Raw genomic sequence first — 23,165 nt, forward strand, 5'->3', positions numbered from 1 at the left:
AGTAACACGCTGACTTAAACACAGAAATTTTAATTAGAAAGATCAACCAATAAAACTCCCAATACAGCCAGTCTTTGTTTTATTTACAACTTTGAAAAATCATTTTACAGTTAGAATTTTTATGTATTTTAAATGATTACATTAAAAACAACTCTAAAACGTGTTAACGTAACCATTTTTATGATTAATAATTAACATTTCATAAATAAAAAACACACAAAGAAATGAGCTCAAAGAGTTTAGTTAAGTTTTATTAAAAGCCAAGCAAACATTAAAATACTGAAACAGATAACCTTTTCCAACCCCCTTTTTGCTCCATTTTGTACAAATCACAGTTGTTCAAAAAATATTACAAACGATTCAATAAAACTTTTTTTTTTAGTATTTCTTTCTTTTTTATTTTTTTGCAACAGCAGCAAAACATTCTGATTTTGTATTTTAAAAGCCCTTAGTAGTGTGTATGGTGTGTGTGTGTGTGTGTGTGTGCTTTTTCTGGTCGAACGAGAACGAGAACAACAATTACAGAACAAGTATCAGAAACAATTATCAAACTAAGAAGTTAAAAAGAAAACCACAAAGTGCAAAACGGCTTTAAATAGTCACAGATTCGAAAGAGGAAGAGAGGTCGGCAGTCAGTGACACCTACCTAACCTCCAGAAGACAAAAAAATAAAAATAAAAATGGCAAGGACTACTTAGATCACCTCACCACAAGTGGAAAGAGAAACAGCATCTGCCAAAGGGAATACAAGTGCTCCACTAGAATTGGCAGATGTTGTTCAGAAACGTAATACGGCCCTTTTCTTTCATGGAGATGAAGATGGATTTCATATCACAGAAAGGAAGTTAGTTGGAGAGCCGAGCCCCTCTGCTGAAACACAGAAACTAACAAGGGCTTGAAGTGGTCTCTGCCTATGACCTGAGGTCAGACTGTTAATTTTACAAGCAGTAAGATGTGGTTATCCTTTCCAGTTTAATACAAATGTTGAGAGATTCTATTAAAAAAAAAAAAAAAAAAAAAAAACAAATTACAGCAATAACTGCTCTCTGGTATTAGTTTTTTGTTTTGTTTTTTTTTTTACAAAAATAAACCTAAACCAAAGTCATTTCCAAAAAGAATGTTATGTAACATATCTCCCCTGTCCTACACCAAAATAATAATAAAACAAAATAACCCTGACCTTCAGTTGACTGTAGAGGGCGCAAGTGTGCCTCGCATTCTCTGTTAATGTGCATGTGATTACATTCACTCTCATCCAACCTAGTATAATCACTGTTCACAACAAGCACAGGTTTCCACTCAGGACAATCAAAGAGGGGATGTTGAGGGGAAAGCATAAAAATATTTTACATCACTTAAGGAACAGAGAGTATTGCTACATGCTGGCCACAGGCATGCAAAAGGAGCAATACAGTGGTCTGCTGGCTGTCAGCTAAAGTGTGTGTTAAAATGTGTGTGCATGTGTGTGTTAGTGCACTACAATTACCTTGATCAAAACCAAAGGCAGTGACCTCTCCAATTTTTTTTTTCAATTAAAGGCACGGTAACACAACAACTGACCACAATTCTCAAATGCTCTCACGTTAGTGGGTTTCTAATGCGGCACTAGCTGTTATTAAATAAACAGAACTACAACCACAATGTGTCATTAATAATGAAACATTTCGTAAAACAGCGTAAGTATCTGTAAGGGTTTTGGATGGATTTTGAACTTTGTAATGAGGGCTCTGATTTTTTTTTTATTTTTTTTTATCAATAACATGACGAAAGTGCATGATAATTCCTCAGTAATGAAAGCTACTGTTCATAGTTCATAATTACATACAAGTTAGCGCCCATGCACATCTTACCTGTAAACGTGCACCGATAAATACTTTACAATTTGTCGCTCAAAACTATTGTTAAATTGAAAGAAAATCCACAAAGAATATCATTTGTATTCAATTTTTAAGCTAAAGTGCATATTTAGCAAGCAGTTATACTGTTAACAGGGATCTTTCGTGTTGTTAGTCACCGCCTGAACCAATTTCTCACTTTAAAGGGATCGTTCACCCAAATATGAACGTCATGTCATCGTTAATGATGATTTTTTTGGTTTTAATGGAAACTGTAATGGACCCTGTTGGTCTCTACTTGTAATTGGTCACCTTCTATTGGTGGCTTGTTAAAACCAATAAATCCTAATGGAATATGTCTCAAAACACACTACAGAAAACCATTTTTTAATCATTTTAATGATTGAAAGTTGATGGTTTGTAATGGTATTTGTAGTGGAAACCATTAGAATTTTCTGTGATGGTTCTATTGTTTTTTTCAGCAGGGTCATTTCAAACTTGTATGACCTTTTTTTTTCTTCTGTGGAACATTCAATAAAATTGAGTTGGATGCCATTGACTTCAATTATATGAAATAAACAGCTGAACCATTCTTCGAAAGAACTTCTTTTGCGTTCTACAGAAGAAAATAAATTCATACACATTTGAAACAGAATTTGCATTTGGGGTGAACGATCCTTTTAAGGGCTAATGGACCTTTCTAATACTGTTTATTTTAAATCTACTAAACCTAATTTCTACAGAAAAACATACATCACTTGTTCTTGATGTTAATGAAGGCATGTTCGATTAAAGCACAAGGTAAAAGACTTTGAGCAACTGACAAAAAAAGTCTTATAGTACATATGAGGGATTTTTTTTTTTAACTTAAGCGCAAAATACGTAGGGCCGTAAGGAGCACCGTTTTAATGGAAGAAACTATTCCATGCTACAAAATGTTTAAAAAAGCCATAGTTTAGAAACAGTCAATGCCATGCACATCAAAGGCAGACCAAATCTAAAACAAAAGTGCAAAAGAACAAGAAGTGCTAACAAGCCCAAAATCACCACGGCAACAATGCTTTCCATCCCAACAAGCATGCTGATGTTTGTAGTGTTCTCGAATCGCTCATTTGGGGGGGATGTTTGTTAAGGGGCAGAGCTGTGATTAAGTACATAATTCATTTGCAGAGCCAGTCTGCAAATACACAGTAAGGTCATACATTCGTTATTTTACTAATTATTAAGCCTAATGTGGCATTTATAAACATTCATTTATTTGTCTGCCCCTATAAATAAAGCATCTTAATGGGATGAAGCTATAAAAGCGGCCCTACAGGTGATGGTGGCACACAGACAAGCGTCTGCTATCCGCTTTCCTCTTTCTTTTTTTTGTAATTTATTTATTATTTGTGTGCAGATCGGCCTGTCTGAGCACATGGGCTCTGCGTGTCTATTTTTGTAGCTGTTGATGATTTCAGCTCGTCTGGTGCGAAAAGCAGGGTGCAGCCTTGAGGAAGCGAAATCAGAAAGCCAGAAATAGAAAAAGGGTGGCATGGAAAACTTAAAATGTCTCTGATTTCTCATTCACCTCCAAAGTAGCTATTAAAAACACTTTTGTTAAAAGGCACGAAACAGGCAAAACAAACATGCTTTACCGAGAAATACTTGAATGTTGAAGGGAAAGTGTAACAATGGTCGTAGGCACTCATGTTTTCAGATGGAAGGCAGTCGAGACAGATTCTAGCAAACGGAAGCTAATGACACTTCACAGCGCATGCACGTCTGAAAGAAGGAACCAAGAGTGGGTATGGTAGCTTATAACTGTCAGTTTAACCACAAAACCTGTTTCAAAATACAAAGCTTGAAATCGAAAGCCTTTCAATCAAAAAAAGAAAAGGACACACTTTTAAATTTACAGCTTATGTTGGGATACCTTGTTATTAGGATTGTCAAAACAGGTAAACTTGTGTAAAGAGGCGGTCACACTACACTTTTCCTACCAATTGTACTTTCATTCATATGCATGCAAATGCTGAGCTCATGCGAAGAGGTTACGCCATCATTATGCCATGGCTTGACATCTTAGCAGAATTCAACACAAACGTTACATTTGCAGGTTCATAGCTAGGGATGGGCAATATACCAGTAGACATGATTAACCGGTAGAAATTTGTCAGCTAGTATTGATTTTGGACTATCGTCTCTATCATGGTTACGTGGTCACATGACGTTGCTGTGCTACGTGGTCACCAAAATGTATCGTTTGTATGCTTTAAGCATTGCTGTTTAAAAACAATTGGTTTTAAACTTCTGAAATGCAATCAGCAGTGAAAGAGAACTCATTTCGCTATATAAGTGCGCTGCAGGGTTGTCAGGTTCTCACAACAAAACCCCTCCAAAAACCCTGTTAAAAATCATCAAAAATTAAGACCCTGTTAAAAATCACATTTGCTGGGGTAAAATACATGCTTTTTGGTGGTGATCCCCTGGTAAAATTCACATTCCAGGAGATAAATATCACGTTTTTGGGGTCGCTTCAACCCGTGGACATGAAAACCAATCTGCGGCAACAATGTTAAAGTTGCCCAATTCCACAGGAAAACCGCAGACTTGGCAACACTGGTGCACTGTCTGAGAGGTGCACTTTAACTACAACTATAAAAAGAACTATATTTGCGTCTTTGTTACATTTACACGACTTCAATAAGTAGATGTTTTCAGCGTGCACGTTTCGGGCGCATCTAAACAGTGAATCTAGCGTAAACTGTCTGATCTCTAACTTATTCAATGTAGTCCAATAAAAATGATACGTACTCTTTTCTACTGCAACTTCAAAGGAGGCAAGACAATGTTGTCCAAACTAGCGCTGAATTCCTGAGATAATTTTATGTCTTATGTCACTCTGTTTGCTGTTCAGTGTCTGTTTTCTTCCACAATGTCGCCTGCTATTTCAAATGTGCAAGTCCATTACATTTGAATAAAGTCTGATTAGCTGTCAGTGTTTTGTCGTTCATCAGCTGTAAAAAATCGTTCTGAAAGTGAACGATATTGTTACCCTGTATCGTTATCGTTATAGTCGCGGTGTGAACGCTGCCATTTCCTAAATTTGAAATGATTTTTTAGAACTTTATAGTTATACTTATCGTTTTTGGTGTGAATGGGCCTTTATTTTTGCCGCTTTATAGGCCTTGAATGGTTAAATACACACACTTGTGTGTCTAAAAATGTCTGTCTTTGCAAGTATCCTTTGCGAGTAATTTAGGTCTTAAATGAAACCAAACATCTGAGAAGGAAAACACGTGTAACAGTATATTAGATGCAGGCAGCTCTTAAAGTGATAGCAGTCATTCATGTTAAACAACAAAAGAGAGAAAAAAACCTAATACTAAAAGCAATGAGAGATTGTGATATCGACACTGGTGACAAGAATTATAAAATTTCTATGGTATCAAAAAATTTTATATGTGACCCTGGACCACAAAACCGTAGCACGGGTATATTTGAAGCAATAGCCGAGAAACATTATATGTGTCAAAATTATCGATTTAATTATGCAAAGATCATGTTACATTAAAATATTTTGTAAATTTTCTACTGTAAATATATCAAAACTTAATTTTTGATTAGTTTAATGCATCGCTAAGAAGTTAATTTGGACAACTTTAAAGGTACTTTTCTCAATATTTATTTTTTTTTTTTGCACCCTCAGATTTCAGATTTTCAAATAGTTGTAACACAAATACTATTCTATCCTAACAAACCATCAATGAAAAGCTTATTTATTCAGCTTTCAAATAATGTATAAATCTTAATTTAAAAAAACTGATCTTTATGACTGGTTTTGTGGTCCAGGGTCACATATCATAAAGACCTTATTTAAAGGAGAAATAACTATATCGTGATATTGTTACTGTGAAATAAAAGGACTCTTTTTTTGGTCATATCGCCCACCCCTAATCACAGAATTTTGGGAAAGCAGAGTAGATTCTATATTTTTACATTTTGTACTGTTGCAGTGCTCTAAGTCTAGTGTAACCGCCCCTTAAAGAGATAATGGGTGAGTGGTTGAACGCAGTGACATTTAGCACCGATTTTATCTGCGTGTGTAAAGTGCAAAGTGAAGCGTCACATTGCAACGTATCAAACACAACAGGAAGTGGATCGATAGTTTCTCCCTCGGTTTGGCTAACTGCAGAGGTAGAGGAGCAGAGGAATAACAGAGGGGAGAGCGGCGAAGGAATAAGAAACATCGCAACCTACTTTTTGGTTCGCCAACAGCTAAGACTGAAGTAGTGCTACAAAAACGAGTGCATTTCACGAGGATGTGAAGATCTGAAACAGGATTGACAAACAAATGAGGAGCTAATACTTTCTAAAGCAGGGTAAACTCAGAAGGCATGAGCGCCCCCCAGTGGTGGAGGTGAAAGGCAAGCAAGTCGAGGAGCTTGCTAGTGGTCATATCACAAAACTCATTCGACAGAATGTCATTTAACAGCTGTGACTGTTAATACTCTCCTGGCAGTGGTAAAAATAGCCCTAATTTCATAGTTTACTTGCTGTCAAGTTTTTGTTTCAGCAGATTTTGGTAAGGCGTTTGTGTTTGAATGAGTTGTCTGTGTGTATGTCTTTGGTGCTGTCCTAGAGTTTGTTTTAGTGAGTGACAGACCTGAACTACACACCCCTTCTGTTCTACCACATGAATGAAATTTAGTAACAGGAAAAGCAGTCTGAAAATCAGTTCTTCAGTAGGCAACACAATTGGTGTTCAGAGCCAATATGGGGCAATGGAAGATCCAAAATGGAGAATTGTTTTTAGTGAGAATGTAGGTGGGGGTAATAACCCCCTTTATTTTACATTTTTTATATATATATATATATCCCTGCCGCCATTTTAGTTGCTAGTTGTATTCAAAGCTAAGCTGTGCTTCAGCTTGTAGGCATTGAACATGACGGTTTTCCCAGAAATAGGTCTCACAGAGAAAAGCTCAACACAGCAGCACCGTGCAGCATCCGTGTGCCCGGGCGCCAGCGCTCAGACGAGGTGCTGGTGTGAGTGTGTGTGTGTGTGGTCTTGTATAATAATAACAGTCTTAAGAGGCGAAAGCAGGTCACTGCAATGATGGCATTCTCTATGTGATGCTGCGGCGACGGCGAGACCTGTTGCATTCGCACAGTAGAACATGTAACATTGAGAGTGAGAAAGAGTTGAGACTTTCTCCGAGCCTTCTCCCGTTTAATGACACATACGCTATGAGCTCTCGTGGTGGGCAGGCAGCCCGCTAAGGCCCAGCGCGGGGAGGGACGGCTAAAGCTCAGAGGCAAAGAAGACCCGGACTCGCTTCCAGCAGTCGGGATGGATGCACAGAAACAGGGCTCCCCAGGCTTGGCTACATGCCTCTGGATTGAGATGAGGGAGAGGGGTATGGGGGGTTTAAAAGGTTGAATGGACGCAGACCCTCAAGAAATGTGGGGTGCTGAGGAGGATGGATGTCTCCAGAAGCACCAGCCCCGTTTAGTGTGCTGCTTGCGCAAGATCTCCTCCTCACGCTCTCGCTCTTTTTGAGAACGGAGGTAGCGGTCTTCCTCCTTCAGGAACCAGACAGGAGGCCAGCGATACTTCTCAAAGTGTTTCTGGTTTTCTGGAGGAACAAAAGACAAGGATTTTTTTTCTTGCTCAGTATTTGTATCTTGTTTTTTCATCTGAAGATAAATATCGAAAGACACATTTACTTGAGAAGCAAGATATTATGCTAGATATTTAGAGACACAATTTGATATGGAAGCCCACAAAACATCTCACAATTCTGACTTTTTTTTCTGAATTGCGTGATACAAACAAACAATTGCAAGTTATAAAGTCAGTATTGCGAGACATAAACTCACAATTCTGAGAAAAAAAGTTACAATTGCGAGATATAAACTCGCATTTCTGAGAAATAAAGAGCTTATATCTCACGACTGTGACTTTTTTCTCAGAATCGCGAGTTTATATTGCACAATCGTGATTTTTTTTCTCAAAATCGTGAGTTTATATCTAACGATTGTGATTTTTTTTTTTCAAAATCATGAGTTTATATCTCGCGACTGTGACTTTTTTCTTAGAATCAAAGTTTATATTGCGCAATCGTGATTTTTTTTCTCAAAATCGCAAGTTTATATCTAACGATTTTGATTTTTTTCTCAGAATCGTGAGTTTATATCTTGCGACTGTGACTTTTTTCTTAGAATCACAAGTTTATATTGCGCAATCGTGATTTTTTTTTCTCAAAATCGTGAGTTTATATCTCGCGACTGTGACTTTTTTCTTAGAATCAAAGTTTATATTGCGCAATCGTGATTTTTTTTCTCAAAATCGCAAGTTTATATCTAACGATTGTGATTTTTTTCTTAGAATCGTGAGTTTATATCTTGCGACTGTGACTTTTTTCTTAGAATCACAAGTTTATATTGCGCAATCGTGATTTTTTTTTCTCAAAATTGTGAGTTTATATCTCGCGACTGTGACTTTTTTCTTAGAATCACAAGTTTATATTGCGCAATCGTTTTTTTTTTTTTTTTTCTCAAAATCATGAGTTTATATCTCGCGACTGTGACTTTTTTCTTAGAATCAAAGTTTATATTGCGCAATCGTGATTTTTTTTCTCAAAATCGCAAGTTTATATCTAACGATTGTGATTTTTTTCTCAGAATCGTGAGTTTATATCTTGCGACTGACTTTTTTCTTAGAATCACAAGTTTATATTGCGCAATCGTGATTTTTTTTTCTCAAAATCGTGAGTTTATATCTCGCGACTGACTTTTTTCTCAGAATCGCGAGTTTATATCTAACGATTGTGACTTTTTTCTCAAAATTGTGAGTTTATATCTCACGACTGTGACTTTTTTCTCAGAATCGCGAGTTTATATCTAACCGATTGTGACTTTTTCCTCAAAATCGTAAGTTTATATCTCGCGATTGTGACTTTTTTCTTAGAATCACAAGTTTATATCACACAATTGTGATTTTTTTTCTCAGAATCGCGAGTTTATATCAGAATTGCAAAATACAAACTCGACTTTATAACTCAAATTTACGAGTTTATATCTCACAATTTTAAGAAAAAAAAGTCAGAATTGCGAGGTCATATCTTGTTGCGAGTTCTGACTTTATAACTTGCAATTATGAGTTTATATCACATTTCTGAGAAATGTCAGAACTGTGAGATAAAAAGTCGCAATAGCCTTTTTTTTATTTTTTACTCAGTGGCGGAAACAGGCTTCCATTGATTAAATTTACATACGTACATATTAGTATGTGTTTTAAAGTGTCACCAAGGCTGCATTTATTTGATCAAAAATACAGTAAAATCAGTAATGGTAGAGTATTATTACAACTTAAAATTACTGTTTTCCAATTGAATATGTTTTAAAATGTAATTTATTTCTGTGATGGCAAAGCTGAATTTTCAGAAGCCATTACTTCAGTCTTCAGTGTCTAAACTGATGATTGGATGCTCAAACATTTCTTCTTGTGTTCAGTTGAGTTGCTCAATATTTTTTGGTCGAAACCGTGATATTTTTAGGACTCCAAAGAAAATTCAAAACAACAGCATTTATTTAAAATAAAAATCTTGTGTAACATAAATGCTTTTACAGTCACTTCTGATCAAATTAGTTAATCTTTGCGGAATTTCTTTTTTTATACATAATATAAATAAAAAAAAATAAATGAATAAAAACACTTACCAGGAGACATAGTCTTCATGTCTTTAGGGAATTTTCGACAAACACTATTGTAGTTGGTGCAGATGTGATGCAGACACCAGGCAGAGAGCTGTTTGGCATTGTGGAACTACAGCAGACAAAAAGCAGAGTTGGCACAGCGTGATTTCTCTCAATGAGGCTCATTTGAAAAGCAAAGTCTGTTCATCCTTTGAACTAGAATAAAGTAGGCTACGAATGAATGGTAATTCTGTAATGTGCGCCACTGGTTATATTGCCACTTCATTCCTCAGTGTGAGTGTCTTCTGCATTCAATTAAAGGCTTTGTTTGCTTCATCTTTATTAATATTACCTGAGCCATCTCCAGATAGGCCAGCACATGTCCATCAATGTCCACCCCTTTAACGGACAACTGCAATAGCTCCTCAACGGCATGTTGCTCTGTAGACCGTGACAAAACACCACACAACAAGTGTTAATATGTCAGCCATGAGGCTTAATGGTTAACAAATTGCAAAATACTCCATAACGACAAAACCGTCAACAGTTAAAACGTTCTCACCTTCACTGGTGTACTTTTAACAAAAAGAACATGCTGTAATTCAGCTGTAGATAATATTTATTTTTGTTTATGTTTCCAAATTGTTGGCTAACACCATGTCTAATAGCTTGGATGAGGTTAAATGCCAAATTATTTGCAGATTACGTCTTTGCAAATTCATGCTCAACGTATAAGATCTCAGATCATTTTCCTCCCCAGGCCCATTAACCACAGAATTATAGAGTGTTTTTCAAGGTACACCTTCGGGTAAACATAAAGCCATAATTAAACCTACCTGTTAGAGCTACAAGGCGGGGAAGACAGAGGCGGTTGGCTAGTATTATAAGGTCCACTGGCTCCAGTTCAGGACATGGTGTTAACACACCACAGTAGAGAAACTCCAGAACGGCTCTCATGCAGGCACAACTGGTGTTGGGGATAGAGACCTGAAAAGAGAAACGCAGAAAGAAAAAGACATGGTGGTTAGCAAAAAACAGCCTAAATTATTTCAACTTCACAGTTACTAACAAAAGCCCACGTTGAGAAAAGTTTGCGTGAACAGATTTCATAACCCCTGCTGAGGAATGTTTATTCATAGCTCATCTCCAGGACATGGAAACTCGAGAGGCAGATTGATCCGGGGATGAAACAATCTGCTCAGCACCTCTCCCCTATTGAGACCTGCATGGTCCTGGCCGCTGACCATTAGTGTAGGCCTTCGTGTTGACATGGCGGGACCCAAAGTGGCTAAGGAAGCAGTTAGATATGGATGTATGTGTCCAGGAAGGCTTGTGGAGGAAGGGGCCTGGGAGAGCGGTAGAAGGGCGAGGGCAGCGGCCTCCACAAGGGGTCTTTTATCCTTCAGGAGATTAAAGCACTGTGTGAAACCGTTGACAGTCTCAGCTTAAAGCTGTGGAAAAATAACTCTGTGGGCTTGTCGCTACGGGAAACCTGGCCTCTGCATAAACAAGAGCCAACAAGCCAGCCTACAGGAGAGACTGTCATCATATAACAGTGAACACAGAATATGCTTTACATAACAAATACACAACATTTAGAAAGACTCCATTCCCATATACTGATATGGCAAATTTTGTCACCTAAGTGCACTGCTGTTCAAAAGTTTGGGATTTGTAAGATTTTTAAGTTTCTTATGCTCATCAAGGCTTATCAAAGTTATTTGATCAAAAATCCAGAAAAAAACAAAAAAAACAAAACAGTAATATTGTGAAAAATAATTTCAGTGTTAAATAACTTTTCTATGTGAATATATTGTAAAAGGTAATTTATTTCTGTGATACAAAGCTAAATTTTCAGCATCATAACTCCAGTCTTCAGTGTCACATGATCCTTCAGAAATCATTTTAATATGCTGATTTATTATCAATGTTGAAAACAGTTTAATATTTTGTTGGAACCTGTAACATGTTTTTTTTAAAAGAATTCTTTAATAAATAAAACGTTAAAACGAAAGGCATTTATTTAAAATACAAATCTTTTGTAACAATATAAACTACCATTTATAAGTTTGTGGTCAGTACATTTTTATTCTTTCTTTTTTTGAAAGAAATACTTTTATTTAAATTGATAAAAAGTAATTTGCAAAGACTTTTATTGTTAGAAAAGATTTCTATTTTGAATAACTTTTCATTCATCAAAGAATCCTGAAATCAAGTATCACAGGTTCCAGAAAAATATTTAAGCAGCACAACGGTTTCCAACACTGATAATAAAAGTAAAAAAATCAGGATATTAGAATGATTTCTGAAGGATCATGTGACACTGAATACTTGAGTATTGGCTGATGAAAATTCAGCTTTGCATTACAGAAATAAATTATATTTTTAAATTTATTAAAATAGAAAACCTTTTTTTTTTTTTAACTGTAATAATGTTTTTTCTGTATTTTAATCAAGTAAATGCAGCCTTGATGGGCATAAGAGAATACTTAAAAAAAAAACAAAAACAAAAAAAAACTTACTGATCATCTAACTTATGTTAGTACAAGCACACATTATCTTTTGAAAGTTTTAAAGAAAAGACACATACAATTGATCAAAAGTGATATTTTCATTATAACAAATAAAATTTTATTTCAGATAAATGCTGTTCTTTCTTAATGTTCTATTCATCAAAGAATCCTGAAAGAAGCACAAAAAATGTGAAGCACTGATAATAATAAGAAATGTTTCCTAAGTAGCAAATCAGCATATTAGAATAATTTCTGAAGGATCATGTTATTTTAAACTTAAATAATATTTTATAATTTTAGCCTTTTGGTAAGCATAAGAGACTTCTTTAAAAACCATAATACAATTTTACTGACCCCAAACTTTTAAACAGTAGTGCTTTTCACAAATACAATCCATTGTACTGTCATGGCAAATTTAAGAGCATACGCAACACTATAAAATCCCTGGAAGTCACATGACATAATTTGCCAACGTCCATCACCATTCATAACCAAAATCACATAAACCCAAGCTTAAAGGTAGAAGAGCTGTTGTTTTGACTCTGCTTTGGCTGGAGGCTGGAGAGCAAACAAAAGCATGCTTATTCGTTCAGCTCCAAGAAACGGCCAAGGAATTAGGGGAGAGCTTTCAGCAGGGACACAAAGAGGAAAGTGCAGAGTCTGTGAATCAATCCATGGCAACCTTCTCCGTATGCTGTCGCCATGCTCAGACTAAGCAGTTGTTCTTCTGAGAATTAGGACAGGATGCAATAGACTTTAATTGCCTCTAGCATTACCTGGTTTGAGGACCAAACACTAATCACATGCAATAACAACGTTGCTTGTCACGAGTAACATCTATGCTTCAAATAATATTAAACACATATATCCAATTTAGAAGTGACTAGGCAGTTTCGCTGACACTAAACTGCACCAACCTTTTGCTTCTTGCTAAGCGAGTTGTGCATCTAAGTGTTGCATCAAACCACAAAACTATCACAACCATATCTGCTTCCGCCACACGAGTAGGAGTTTGTGGGAACGGCGGCCGCAAGCTGACACATATTCTATAGGTCAGAGATGGTGGATTGGGGGGTGGCAAGATGACACTCAGCGGTACATCAGAAGCCTAGCGGTGCCATTCACCTGTCTGTCTCAAAGCCAATTAACAGAATGTCAGTGTGAATATGACCGCTCATTATGGCTAAAGGGCAGACTTAAAAGACACAGAGGGGACACAGTAGGCAACTTCCTGTTACAACCCAAAGACAACAATAGTGAGTGAATGGAAATTTTGTTTGTCTCAATCCTCTAAGCACATGCAAATAATTCCAAACACATCAAACTCTAGATTTAGCAGACACCAATAGAGGGAAATACATTGCATCAATTCTGCTTAAAGGAGTAGTTCACTTCCAGAACAAAAAATTTACGGATAATTTACTCACCCCCTTGTCATCCAAGATGTTCGTGTCTTTCTTTCGTAAAGAAATTATGTTTCTTGAGGAAAACATTTCAGGATTTTTCTCCATATAGTGGACTTCTATGGTATCTGCGTTTGAACTTACAAAAGCTTCAAAGGGCTCTAAACGATACCAACTGAGGAAAAAGGGTCTTATTTAGCGGAAGGATCGATTGTTTTCTAAAAAAAAATGTACAATTGATATACTTTTTAACCTCAAATGCTCGCTTTGTTTAGCTCTGCGATGCACATGTGAACTCTGTGTAATCCAGGTCAATACAGTTAGGGCATGTCAAAAAACTCCCATCTCATTTTCGCTACACTGCTGCAGAAGTACTGACCCTGTGTTTACAAAGAGGTTAAAACACCCTTTACAAAAAAAGATAAAACAGCGATGTAGGATGATTTTGAAGTTGAAGGAGAAAATGAGTTTTTTTGACATACCCTAAATGCATACGCATCGCAGAGCCAGACAAGACAAGCATTTGAGGTTATTAGAAAATAACCAATCATTTTGCTAGATAAGATCCTCGGCTGGGATCTTTTAAGGCCCTTTGAAGCTGCATTTAAACTGCATTTTGGAAGTTCAAACTCACGGGCATCATTGAAGTCCACTATATGGAGAACATTCCTAAAATGTTTTTCTTAGGAAACATAATTTCTTTAAGACTGAGAAAAGAAAGACATGAACATTTTAGATGACAAGGGGTTGAGTAAATCATCTGTAAATTTTCATTCTGGAAGTGAACTTCTCCTTTAATATGTATTCAATAGATTGGTGCTAAATGTAAAAAATAGCACATTAAGAAATTCTTAAGAAAATATTTTTTTCATACTGATCCATGTTGATAGAGGGCAGTGCAGCATCTAACACCATTAAGTTGTCAGTACTTAAAGTATATGAAGAACAGCAATGCACTAGTAAATGTCATCTTTAACAAACTGCAAAATACTGAAGTTTATAATGTTGTGATACCTAAATTCACACTAGTTTTCACTAGTAGTCCTGGAATTTCAGTTAAATGGTGATTGTGTTAATTTGCTGGTTTTTGGAAGTGGAAGAGTTGAGAAAAACAACACAACTACCTTGAGAAGAAAATGGGTCAAGACTCGAGGGTTATGTGTGTTATGGAGGAAGTGGTCAACTATCAGAAGCAACCAGACTCTTTCTCATCAGCTAACAACTGCAGTGCACACCGCAACCACGGTCTCCGCCTTCATCGTCTCCGTTTTCACTTCATCTTTGTCTCACAGAGAAAAAAGTGACAGCTTCTCACATTTGAGCTTCCGCTCGGTCTTGCGCTAATCACACTAAGAAGTATGATGCTGCTGAAATAAAAAAACAATTCTGACACCTGAGCGTCTCCCGTATGTTCACACACTTCCAGCTTTAAAAAGCAGCATGTTCAAAACAACAAAGATAGACTAGCAAGACTTTTTGAAGTGTACTCACAGTAAGTTTCATGCGTTGTATACGTACAACCTATAAATAACATTCAGACACAGAAGCAGTGTAGACGTTGTATGGATTTTTTTAAGTTGTTCTCGGTAATATGCATGTGCTGCCTAACCTCAAAAACCTTGAGAGATATTTCTGCACAGGACTAGAATAGTAAAGCTTACATGTGGTAGATCAATCAAGGACAGCTCTTGACTCTGTGCGTCACAAACTGAGGCAACAATAAAGTGCAGCTATACACAAGAAACATCTGAGTACAGACTCTGAAAAATCCACTTACTGGTGAACGATCAGCTTTACTCTACTGAATGATACTTTTTAAATATCTGCCACCCTGAGGTCTTGCAAGGGCTTTATATCTGGTTATACAACAGCTTCTATGCCGGCTGCCACACAGACAGTGACAAGGGCTCGCTCTATTCACAACCTCGTTCTAAAAATAGTACAGTGTTCACTACAACTAGTTGCTACACGGCCTACTGTGCCAGACTGGAGGAGACGAGGACCAAGTCATTTGCCTCACATCATTACTGTAATGTATGGAACAGGCTCCATTTTTGTTAACACTGTGGAGCATTTACAAAGCCCACAGAACATTTCTAAAGAGATGCTGCTCAGGTGCCAAGAAAGAGGCACCAGGGGGATACTTTCAAGTGGCATGGCAGAAAACCAAAAAAAAAAAAAAAAAAAAAGCCTGGAAACATGGAGTTGACAACCAAACAAACCCATCTCTCCTAATGAGATTCCTACTGAAAACATGCTAAAACTTCCTGCATTAAATATGCTCTGTGCACAAGAGGCAAAAAAGAATAACGCCATAGATAGTTACTGTACTAACCAATAGACATATAGACATAATTCGATGTCAACCAAAATAGACAATAAATAGAAATTTCACCCAAAAATGAAAGCTCTCTCATTTCCTCACCCTCATGTTGTCCCAGATGTATATGGGATTCCTTTTTCAAATAAACACAAACTGTTTTTTTAGAAAAATAATCCTTGAGTCTAGGCGTCAAATGATTATCGGCAGTGATATTAAGCATTTTTATGGTTATCAGTAATGAACACAAACAGATATTTTTAGACAAATAATCACTGAATCTAGGGGTCGACCGATTATTGGCGCCGATATTAAGCACTTTTATGGTTATTGGTAATGAGCACAAACAGATACTAATCATTTATTAAGCATTTTTATGGTTATTGGTATCGGTAATGAACACAAACACATATTTTTTTAAAAATAATTCTTGAATCTAGGGGTCGACCGGTTATCTGCGCCGATATTAAGCTTTTTTATGGTTATCAGTATCGCTAATGAACACAAACAGATATTTTTTAAAACAATAACTGAATCTCTTTCGATGACCGATTATTGGTGGTGATATTAAGCATTTTTATGGTTATCAGTATCGCTAATGAACACAAACTGATATTTTTAGAAAAAATAATACTTGAATCTAGGGGTTGACTGATTATTGGCCTGGCCGATTATCGTTGCCAATATTAAGCATTTTTATGGTTATCAGCATCGGTAATAAACACAAACAGATATTTTTTGGAAAAAAATCCTTGAATCTAGGGGTCGACTGATTATATGGCTAGGCCGATTATCGGCACCGATATTAAGCATTTTTATGGTTATCAGTATCGCTAATGAACACAAAACTATATTTTTAGAAGAAAAATCCTTAAATCTAGAGGTCGACTGATTATTGGCCTGGCCGATTATCGTTGCCAATATTAAGCATTTTTATGGTTATCAGCATCGGTAATAAACACAAACAGATATTTTTTGGAAAAAAAAATCCTTGAATCTTGGGGTCGACTGATTATATGGCCTGGCCGATTATCGGCACCGATATTAAGCATTTTTATGGTTATCAGTATCGCTAATGAACACAAAACTATATTTTTAGAAGAAAAATCCTTAAATCTAGAGGTCGACTGATTATTGGCCTGGCCGATTATCGTTGCCAATATTAAGCATTTTTATGGTTATCAGTATCGGTAATAAACACAAACAGATATTTTTCAAAAAATAATACTTGAGTCTAGGGGTCGACTGATTATCAGCGCTGATATTTTTTTATGGTTATTGGTATCGGTAATGAACACAAACCATTTTTTTTTTTTAGAAAAAATAATCCTTAAGTCTACTGGTCAAACGATTATTGGCGCCGATATTAAGACTTTTTATGGTTATCGGTATTGGTAATGAACAGATATTTTCGAAAAATAATGAAATCTCTTTGGTCGACCAATTATTGGTGCCGACATTAAGCATTTTTATGGTTATCAGTATCGGTAATGAACACAAACAGATATTTTTAGAAAAATAATGCTTGAATCTAGGGGTCAACCGATTATCTGCACCAATATTAAGCATTTATATGGTTAGTGGTTTAGGTCACTTTCAAAATCGATTTGGTGATAAAATAATTTAAAAGCATTTTAAAAAAGTTTTTGTCAGAGCCCTTGTTATTCTTAATTTTGACATTCATTTTTATTTTTACACCAGACATGTATATTGGTTCAAAATATTGGTTATTGGTCTACTTCATCTGTAATAATTGGTATTGGCATAGGGCCTAAAAAACACAGTCAAATGCCTACTTCAGTAAAAAAAAAAAAAAAAAAAACACAAAACAAACATTTACAATAATTTCTAAGAAGATGATGAATCATTGTCTTCTCAAGCAAACCTATAGTGGTGTGTGATCAAATACTAATATTTTCAACCTATATACCACCTATAAACAATCACTTCCGACCAACTGTCATATGTATGTTCACTTAAACGTAAACGTAGATGTAAACATCAGCACATTGCAAAGCGTGATGTAAGCGCACTGTTAAACTTGTGCAAGCAGTGACGGTCCTATGTGTTTCCACGTTGCTTGGTATTTATTAGTATTTTTCTCACACAATACTATAGTAACACTTCAGAAGACATTGATTCATTAACTGGAGTGGTATGGACTACCGGTGTGTTTATTTTGTGTGGTCCCATCCACTTGCATTACATAGATCCAAAGAAATTGATTCTTTTTCTAAAAACATCTGTTTGTGTACATCTTAAAAAAGAAAGATATATACATATGAGATTTTAATTTTGGGATGGAGCATCCTTTTAAAACCAAACCTTATTATACTCCTTAAAATACAGCGCTTGGCCAAAGAGCATGTCAAGCTTGTCAAAGCAGAACCAAGTTTACTTGTCTCTGGCCACCTTGTGTTGATCTCTATGTGACATACTCTCAGCCAATGCTGTCAGAATAGAAAAACAGCCAGCATCCTATTTCCCGCATCAGTTTGTACTTGTGCTGTAAATCTAGCTCCCTGTAATGCTTGTAATGTTATACAGGGCGATCCTGTTCACCGGCAGGCCTGGACACCTATAACCCAGCCAGTTGTCTCTCTACCTCTGCTGTTGGTCAGCTTGGTCCCGAGTTCCTGCCCTTAGGGAGCTTGTCTTTCTAGAACTTGAGCTGACAGCCGGTAGCCCAAGGAAATCAGAGAGCGTGCACGGGATAGACCTGGATAGAGTTATGTGCAGGTGAGATGGGCCTCAGAAAGGAATACAGCGAAACCTTACCTTTGACACCCGGCTTAATAGTTTTGGATGAAAAATAGATGAGCTAAATTTATGCCCAGCACAAACTGTGATATGTTAGAACAATTGCATAGAAAACAAGTGTAACTTAATCGAAAACTATGTGGTTTGTTTTACTATGTAATCAAATTGAATAATGTTGAAAAATACCCCTTTGAGCCCAATAATCTATGAAATGTTCACACACACAAATTTCCTGTACACATTAGCATGATGATAGTCAGGAAATGACTAGAGGAGGTGCCCAGTCTAACATACTTCCTGTCACTGCAAATCAAGCAAAGCACTGAAACACATACACAAAGACATGAGCATGTGCACACTGTAGTCAATAGATCAAAACATTTTTTGCTAATGTAACTTGTCCAGGAAAAATATATTAATATATATTAAAATATTTTAAAGATGATGTGATGGCAAAACTAGTCCAAATCCTAAATTTGGTCTACAACCTCAATCGCTGCAAATAAATCTTTGTAGACCCCTCCTAGTTTGCCTCTCTTGAATATGGGAGCACAGACACAAAGCAGATATATCTCAGCATGTGTTCCCGCTGGCACAGGACCTCCTCTAACATCTCAGCATCAGTCTGCCTGGAGCGCTCCCCTCAGAGGCCTGTTTAGACCTGCAGGGCTGTTAATTCATCCATATGGATGAGATAGTCTCCTGTCGCAGCTGCATCAATGTGGGTCAGGCTGTCATATAGAGGTGGCCTAGTTTTAACTACCTGTGCCACTTTTTTAGTGGGATCTGTCAGAGCTCCAGGGTAGGAAGGATCAAGGTGACTGAGACTAATCATTACTTTGTGGTTCCATAAATAAGTTTAGGTAAAACTTTGTGGAATAGTTGTAGCCAATTTTCTACTGAGCCTAAATCAAACCTATATAGACTACCGGTACTTCAGTACCTAGTCAGTACTAAGAGAATAGAACCAATAGAAAGATGCTTGGTTTGAAAAGTACCTTTATGCATAAGCTACACTATTGACAATGAACAATTTTAGTCTGCAAAATTTTGCCAAAATTTAAGAAGCATGTTTTGTCTTACTGCACAATTACTTCTTTTTGCATTTTTAATTATTATTATTATTATTTTTTTTTAATCAAATGTAAATTTATGTCTCAGTCACATTTTCTTGGTTAAATATTTTAGATTTGTACATTATCAATGTAATCAGTATTTTATTTATTAAAGCCAAGTATTAATCTAATCAAGTCATGTTTTTAATAATTTTATATTTATTCAAAAATAACTCAAGGCAGTAACAATTTAAATAATATATTTTATTTGTGAACTTACGTTCAGCTATTCTTTTTAATCATTAACTATTAACTATATTTAAATTTTTTGGATCATCAGTCAAAGCTCGGTAAAAACTGGTCACAGACACTGAGATTTACTTTAAATTTCACCATGCCGACTACTTACTAAAATTCCCACAGATCATGTTTTCATGCCATTTTAAATCTTATTTTGACATAAGAAAATGGTTATATCTAACTCTGTGAGTCTTCCCATTAACCCCATTATATTGTTCATTCAGGCTGATTGCAGAACGCACGCAAACACAAGAGGCGGGATTTATTGCATGAACCAATCACAGCTAAACGTAACCAGTCATATCCAATTATATCATGATGGAGGCATTGCCTCCTCACATGACCCATTCATTCTCAATTACCCCCCCACCAAACTCATAGCACAAATTAGGGGGTATGTTAAAACTCAATAGGCTCAGGGGAGGCGAGAGAGATGCGGACTCCCACTGTAACTTTACCTGCTGATATCACTGTTGGACAGTGTTTCTTTAGAAAAACAAGCCATTCATACACTTATATTTGTAATATTGGTGTCGCTACAAAATTTCATATCATTTTTGAGTCACAAAATAACATGAAATTTTTGTCCTTGCCTCATCAGAAGAAATGCCACTGATATTTATATATCTGACCTCAGCATAGAGTGCCATACTCTTGCTTTAATGAAACACGAATCACTAAAATCTCTGCTCACCTCCTCAATGTAGCTCTCCATGAAGGATCCACGAAACATGGCTGCCATCCAATCACAGCTTGAGATGAGCAGTGGCTTGTGGGCTGGCAGATATCCGTCGTCCAATCGAAACACCACATCTAAAACCGGGAGGAAAAGAGCACACATCTCGGCGTGTGTCACAGAGTCGAGGCTACAGAGGGGGAGACAGGTGGACGGACGAACACAAAGAGACAGACGAAGAGACAGATAGACACACAGACCAATAATAAATAGACAGATTGACAAGGCTAAGGATAAGAAGACAGAAAATGTGAAGGGAGGGCCAGACTGGGACCATATAGGGGGCAAATTTATTTTTAGCAGCAAATCCTTTAGAGACTGACATGGATGACTCCACGTGTTCATTGTGGCTCACTAATTATGTTAAACAAAGATGATGTTGGACAGGTTGTTTAGCAGTATGCTGAGGGTATCAGGAGGGCATGATGGGGAAAAAACATCTAATTAAATGCAGATTTTTACTCTAAGGGAGGAAGCAAATAAATCTCTAGTGATTCAGTGTATAAACTAGTGCATACCCATAGGGAATGTACAAGTAGTCTTCAGGCCACAATGGAGATGAAAAACGTTCTGGTTTACAAACATGAGAGGAGCACCTTCATGGTTGGGTAATGAGATTATGATGATTGCAGATGATGCAATGAAATAACCAGGTGTAAGTGGAAAATACAGGATTGTTGAAAAGGTTAATTATGACAAACATGCACACAACACACAAGACGTGACAACAACAGAGAGTAACCACACAGAAAGCACAAAGTAGAAAAGCAAACACGTCCACAATATGCACATATTCACTGACAGCAATGAAGGGATATTTTAAAGCACTCCACTGGGTATTTCTTTAAATAAACACAGAGACTGAATGAAGGAAAGGAATTGTGTAAATTGACTGTTCTAGAATATGAACTATTCTATTCCAATTCCACTGAATTCTGGAATTGAAAATAGAACTCATGAAGCTCAAGTCAATGGTGTCACTACAAAAACCTCAAGAATGTGACACACTAACACGTAATGGAAATTAGCTACCTAATAACACCAGAACTTCCTGAAGAATCTGCACTACACAAATTAGGACAGTTAATTAGTCAAAAAAAAAAAATCAATGAGAACTGTCCATTTACTGTTCATCAACAGCAGCTGTTTGTTAAAGGTTATTATTGTTGGAGGAAAGGCTCGATTTATTTCTCAGTAAAAAGGATAGAAGAGATAGCAGGGTAATTTATCAGGATACGACGACTGTAATTTGTCAGGACATTTGGGTCACAAAATTATATGAACTGAGTTTCCTTGTATGTACTGTGTTCTGGTTGTTTGAAACGTTTTTGTTTAACACTGACAATATTACAAGATAAATAGATAGATAGATGTAAATAGATATTTGACCCTGATTTCAGATTGCCTACCAGCAAAGGTGCCCTTGCTCAGGCACTCTTTGATGCGGTTGGCACGACGCACATGGAAGGCTTTGGTGATCTCCTGGTTCATGAAGCTCTCACGGTTCAGCACATTGGCCACCATCATACGCAGGTCGAAGACCTCCAGGAGCTCAGCGATGGTGGCTACCTGCATCAGGTCCCCACGTGTCTCATCCAGGTGACCCGTATAAAGGTACTGCAGCACTGCCTGAAAAGCAGAGAAAACAGATAATGTGACACTGTCATATCAAATGAGACTGCTAGAGATTGTCACTTAAGTTTGTTCTTACCTGGAAAGGCCCTTTCTGAATGAGATCATCCATTGACACTACTGTCATAAGTCTTGGCCGACCTGTCACAGGGTCATCCACCATCTCCAGGTACACCCCCAAGAACCCACGCCCCCATCCCAAAAGAGCACGGCCTGCTCCCAACGATCCCATAGAGTACTGGCCCCTGGCAGGCAGAGCGTTATCGCTCTGTGAAGTCCTCAGTGAGCCCTGCTGCAACATAAGCAGCCTGTTTGAACCTCTGGTGCCTCCTTCGCCCTCCTTATCAATGTCCAGGCTCTTGGTACGCCCAGCCTGTTCTTTGGCTCCTCTTCGACTCTGCTCCTCTTCCTCGCTCCCCTCTGAGCTCTCCTCACCCTCCTTCTCCATCCCTGCCGCTCCAAGATCCATAGTGAAAAGGTCATAGAACTTTGAGCATGAAGTGGCCAGGTACACCTTATGGGCAAAAACACGAGTGGCCCCGGCCTGGAGGAGAAACAGGACATCTGCACACAACGGCTGACAGAAAAGAGAGTCTGGACCTTCTCCATCCATGGGAGGAGGATCGGGGATGCCCACCACAGGCCGTGGCGGTCTGGGGGGGAGGAACGGAGCCTGGAGGAGGGGACGTTGAACCTTCTTTAAATGGGACTTCCAGAACTGAAGGTGGCGTCGAGAGATGAGCGCAGCACGGATAGCATTGTCAAACACATCCTTTACACCAAACTGAGCGACAATGCTTGTTTCATAGTATGGAATGCCAAGTTCCTTAGCGACCTCGTGGCCTCGTTCTGGGGGAAGGATGTCTGTTGGTTTGATGGGTCTAGGAGGGGAGAATTGAAGAAAAAAGAAAAAGCATTATTAAAGCCA

General features: G+C 37.3%; 1 protein-coding gene across 1 annotated transcript in view; it reads right to left on the reverse strand.

The window, feature by feature from the left end:
• Nucleotides 1-230: 230 nt before the first annotated feature.
• rhobtb4 (Rho related BTB domain containing 4) overlaps nucleotides 231-23,165 on the reverse strand; it is a 39,259-nt gene continuing 16,324 nt past the window's right edge. The window contains exons 5-11 of the mRNA XM_051110030.1: nucleotides 22,317-23,118; nucleotides 22,015-22,234; nucleotides 20,564-20,682; nucleotides 10,355-10,505; nucleotides 9,871-9,959; nucleotides 9,543-9,648; nucleotides 231-7,456 (exon numbers count right to left, since the gene is read on the reverse strand). Coding sequence (XP_050965987.1) covers nucleotides 7,275-7,456; nucleotides 9,543-9,648; nucleotides 9,871-9,959; nucleotides 10,355-10,505; nucleotides 20,564-20,682; nucleotides 22,015-22,234; nucleotides 22,317-23,118 — 1,669 coding nt within the window. The 3' untranslated portion in view covers nucleotides 231-7,274. The remainder of the gene's footprint in view (nucleotides 7,457-9,542; nucleotides 9,649-9,870; nucleotides 9,960-10,354; nucleotides 10,506-20,563; nucleotides 20,683-22,014; nucleotides 22,235-22,316; nucleotides 23,119-23,165) is intronic.

The sequence above is a fragment of the Labeo rohita genome, chromosome 5, assembly GCF_022985175.1.
Source record: "Labeo rohita strain BAU-BD-2019 chromosome 5, IGBB_LRoh.1.0, whole genome shotgun sequence".
NCBI classification, from domain to species: domain Eukaryota; kingdom Metazoa; phylum Chordata; class Actinopteri; order Cypriniformes; family Cyprinidae; genus Labeo; species Labeo rohita.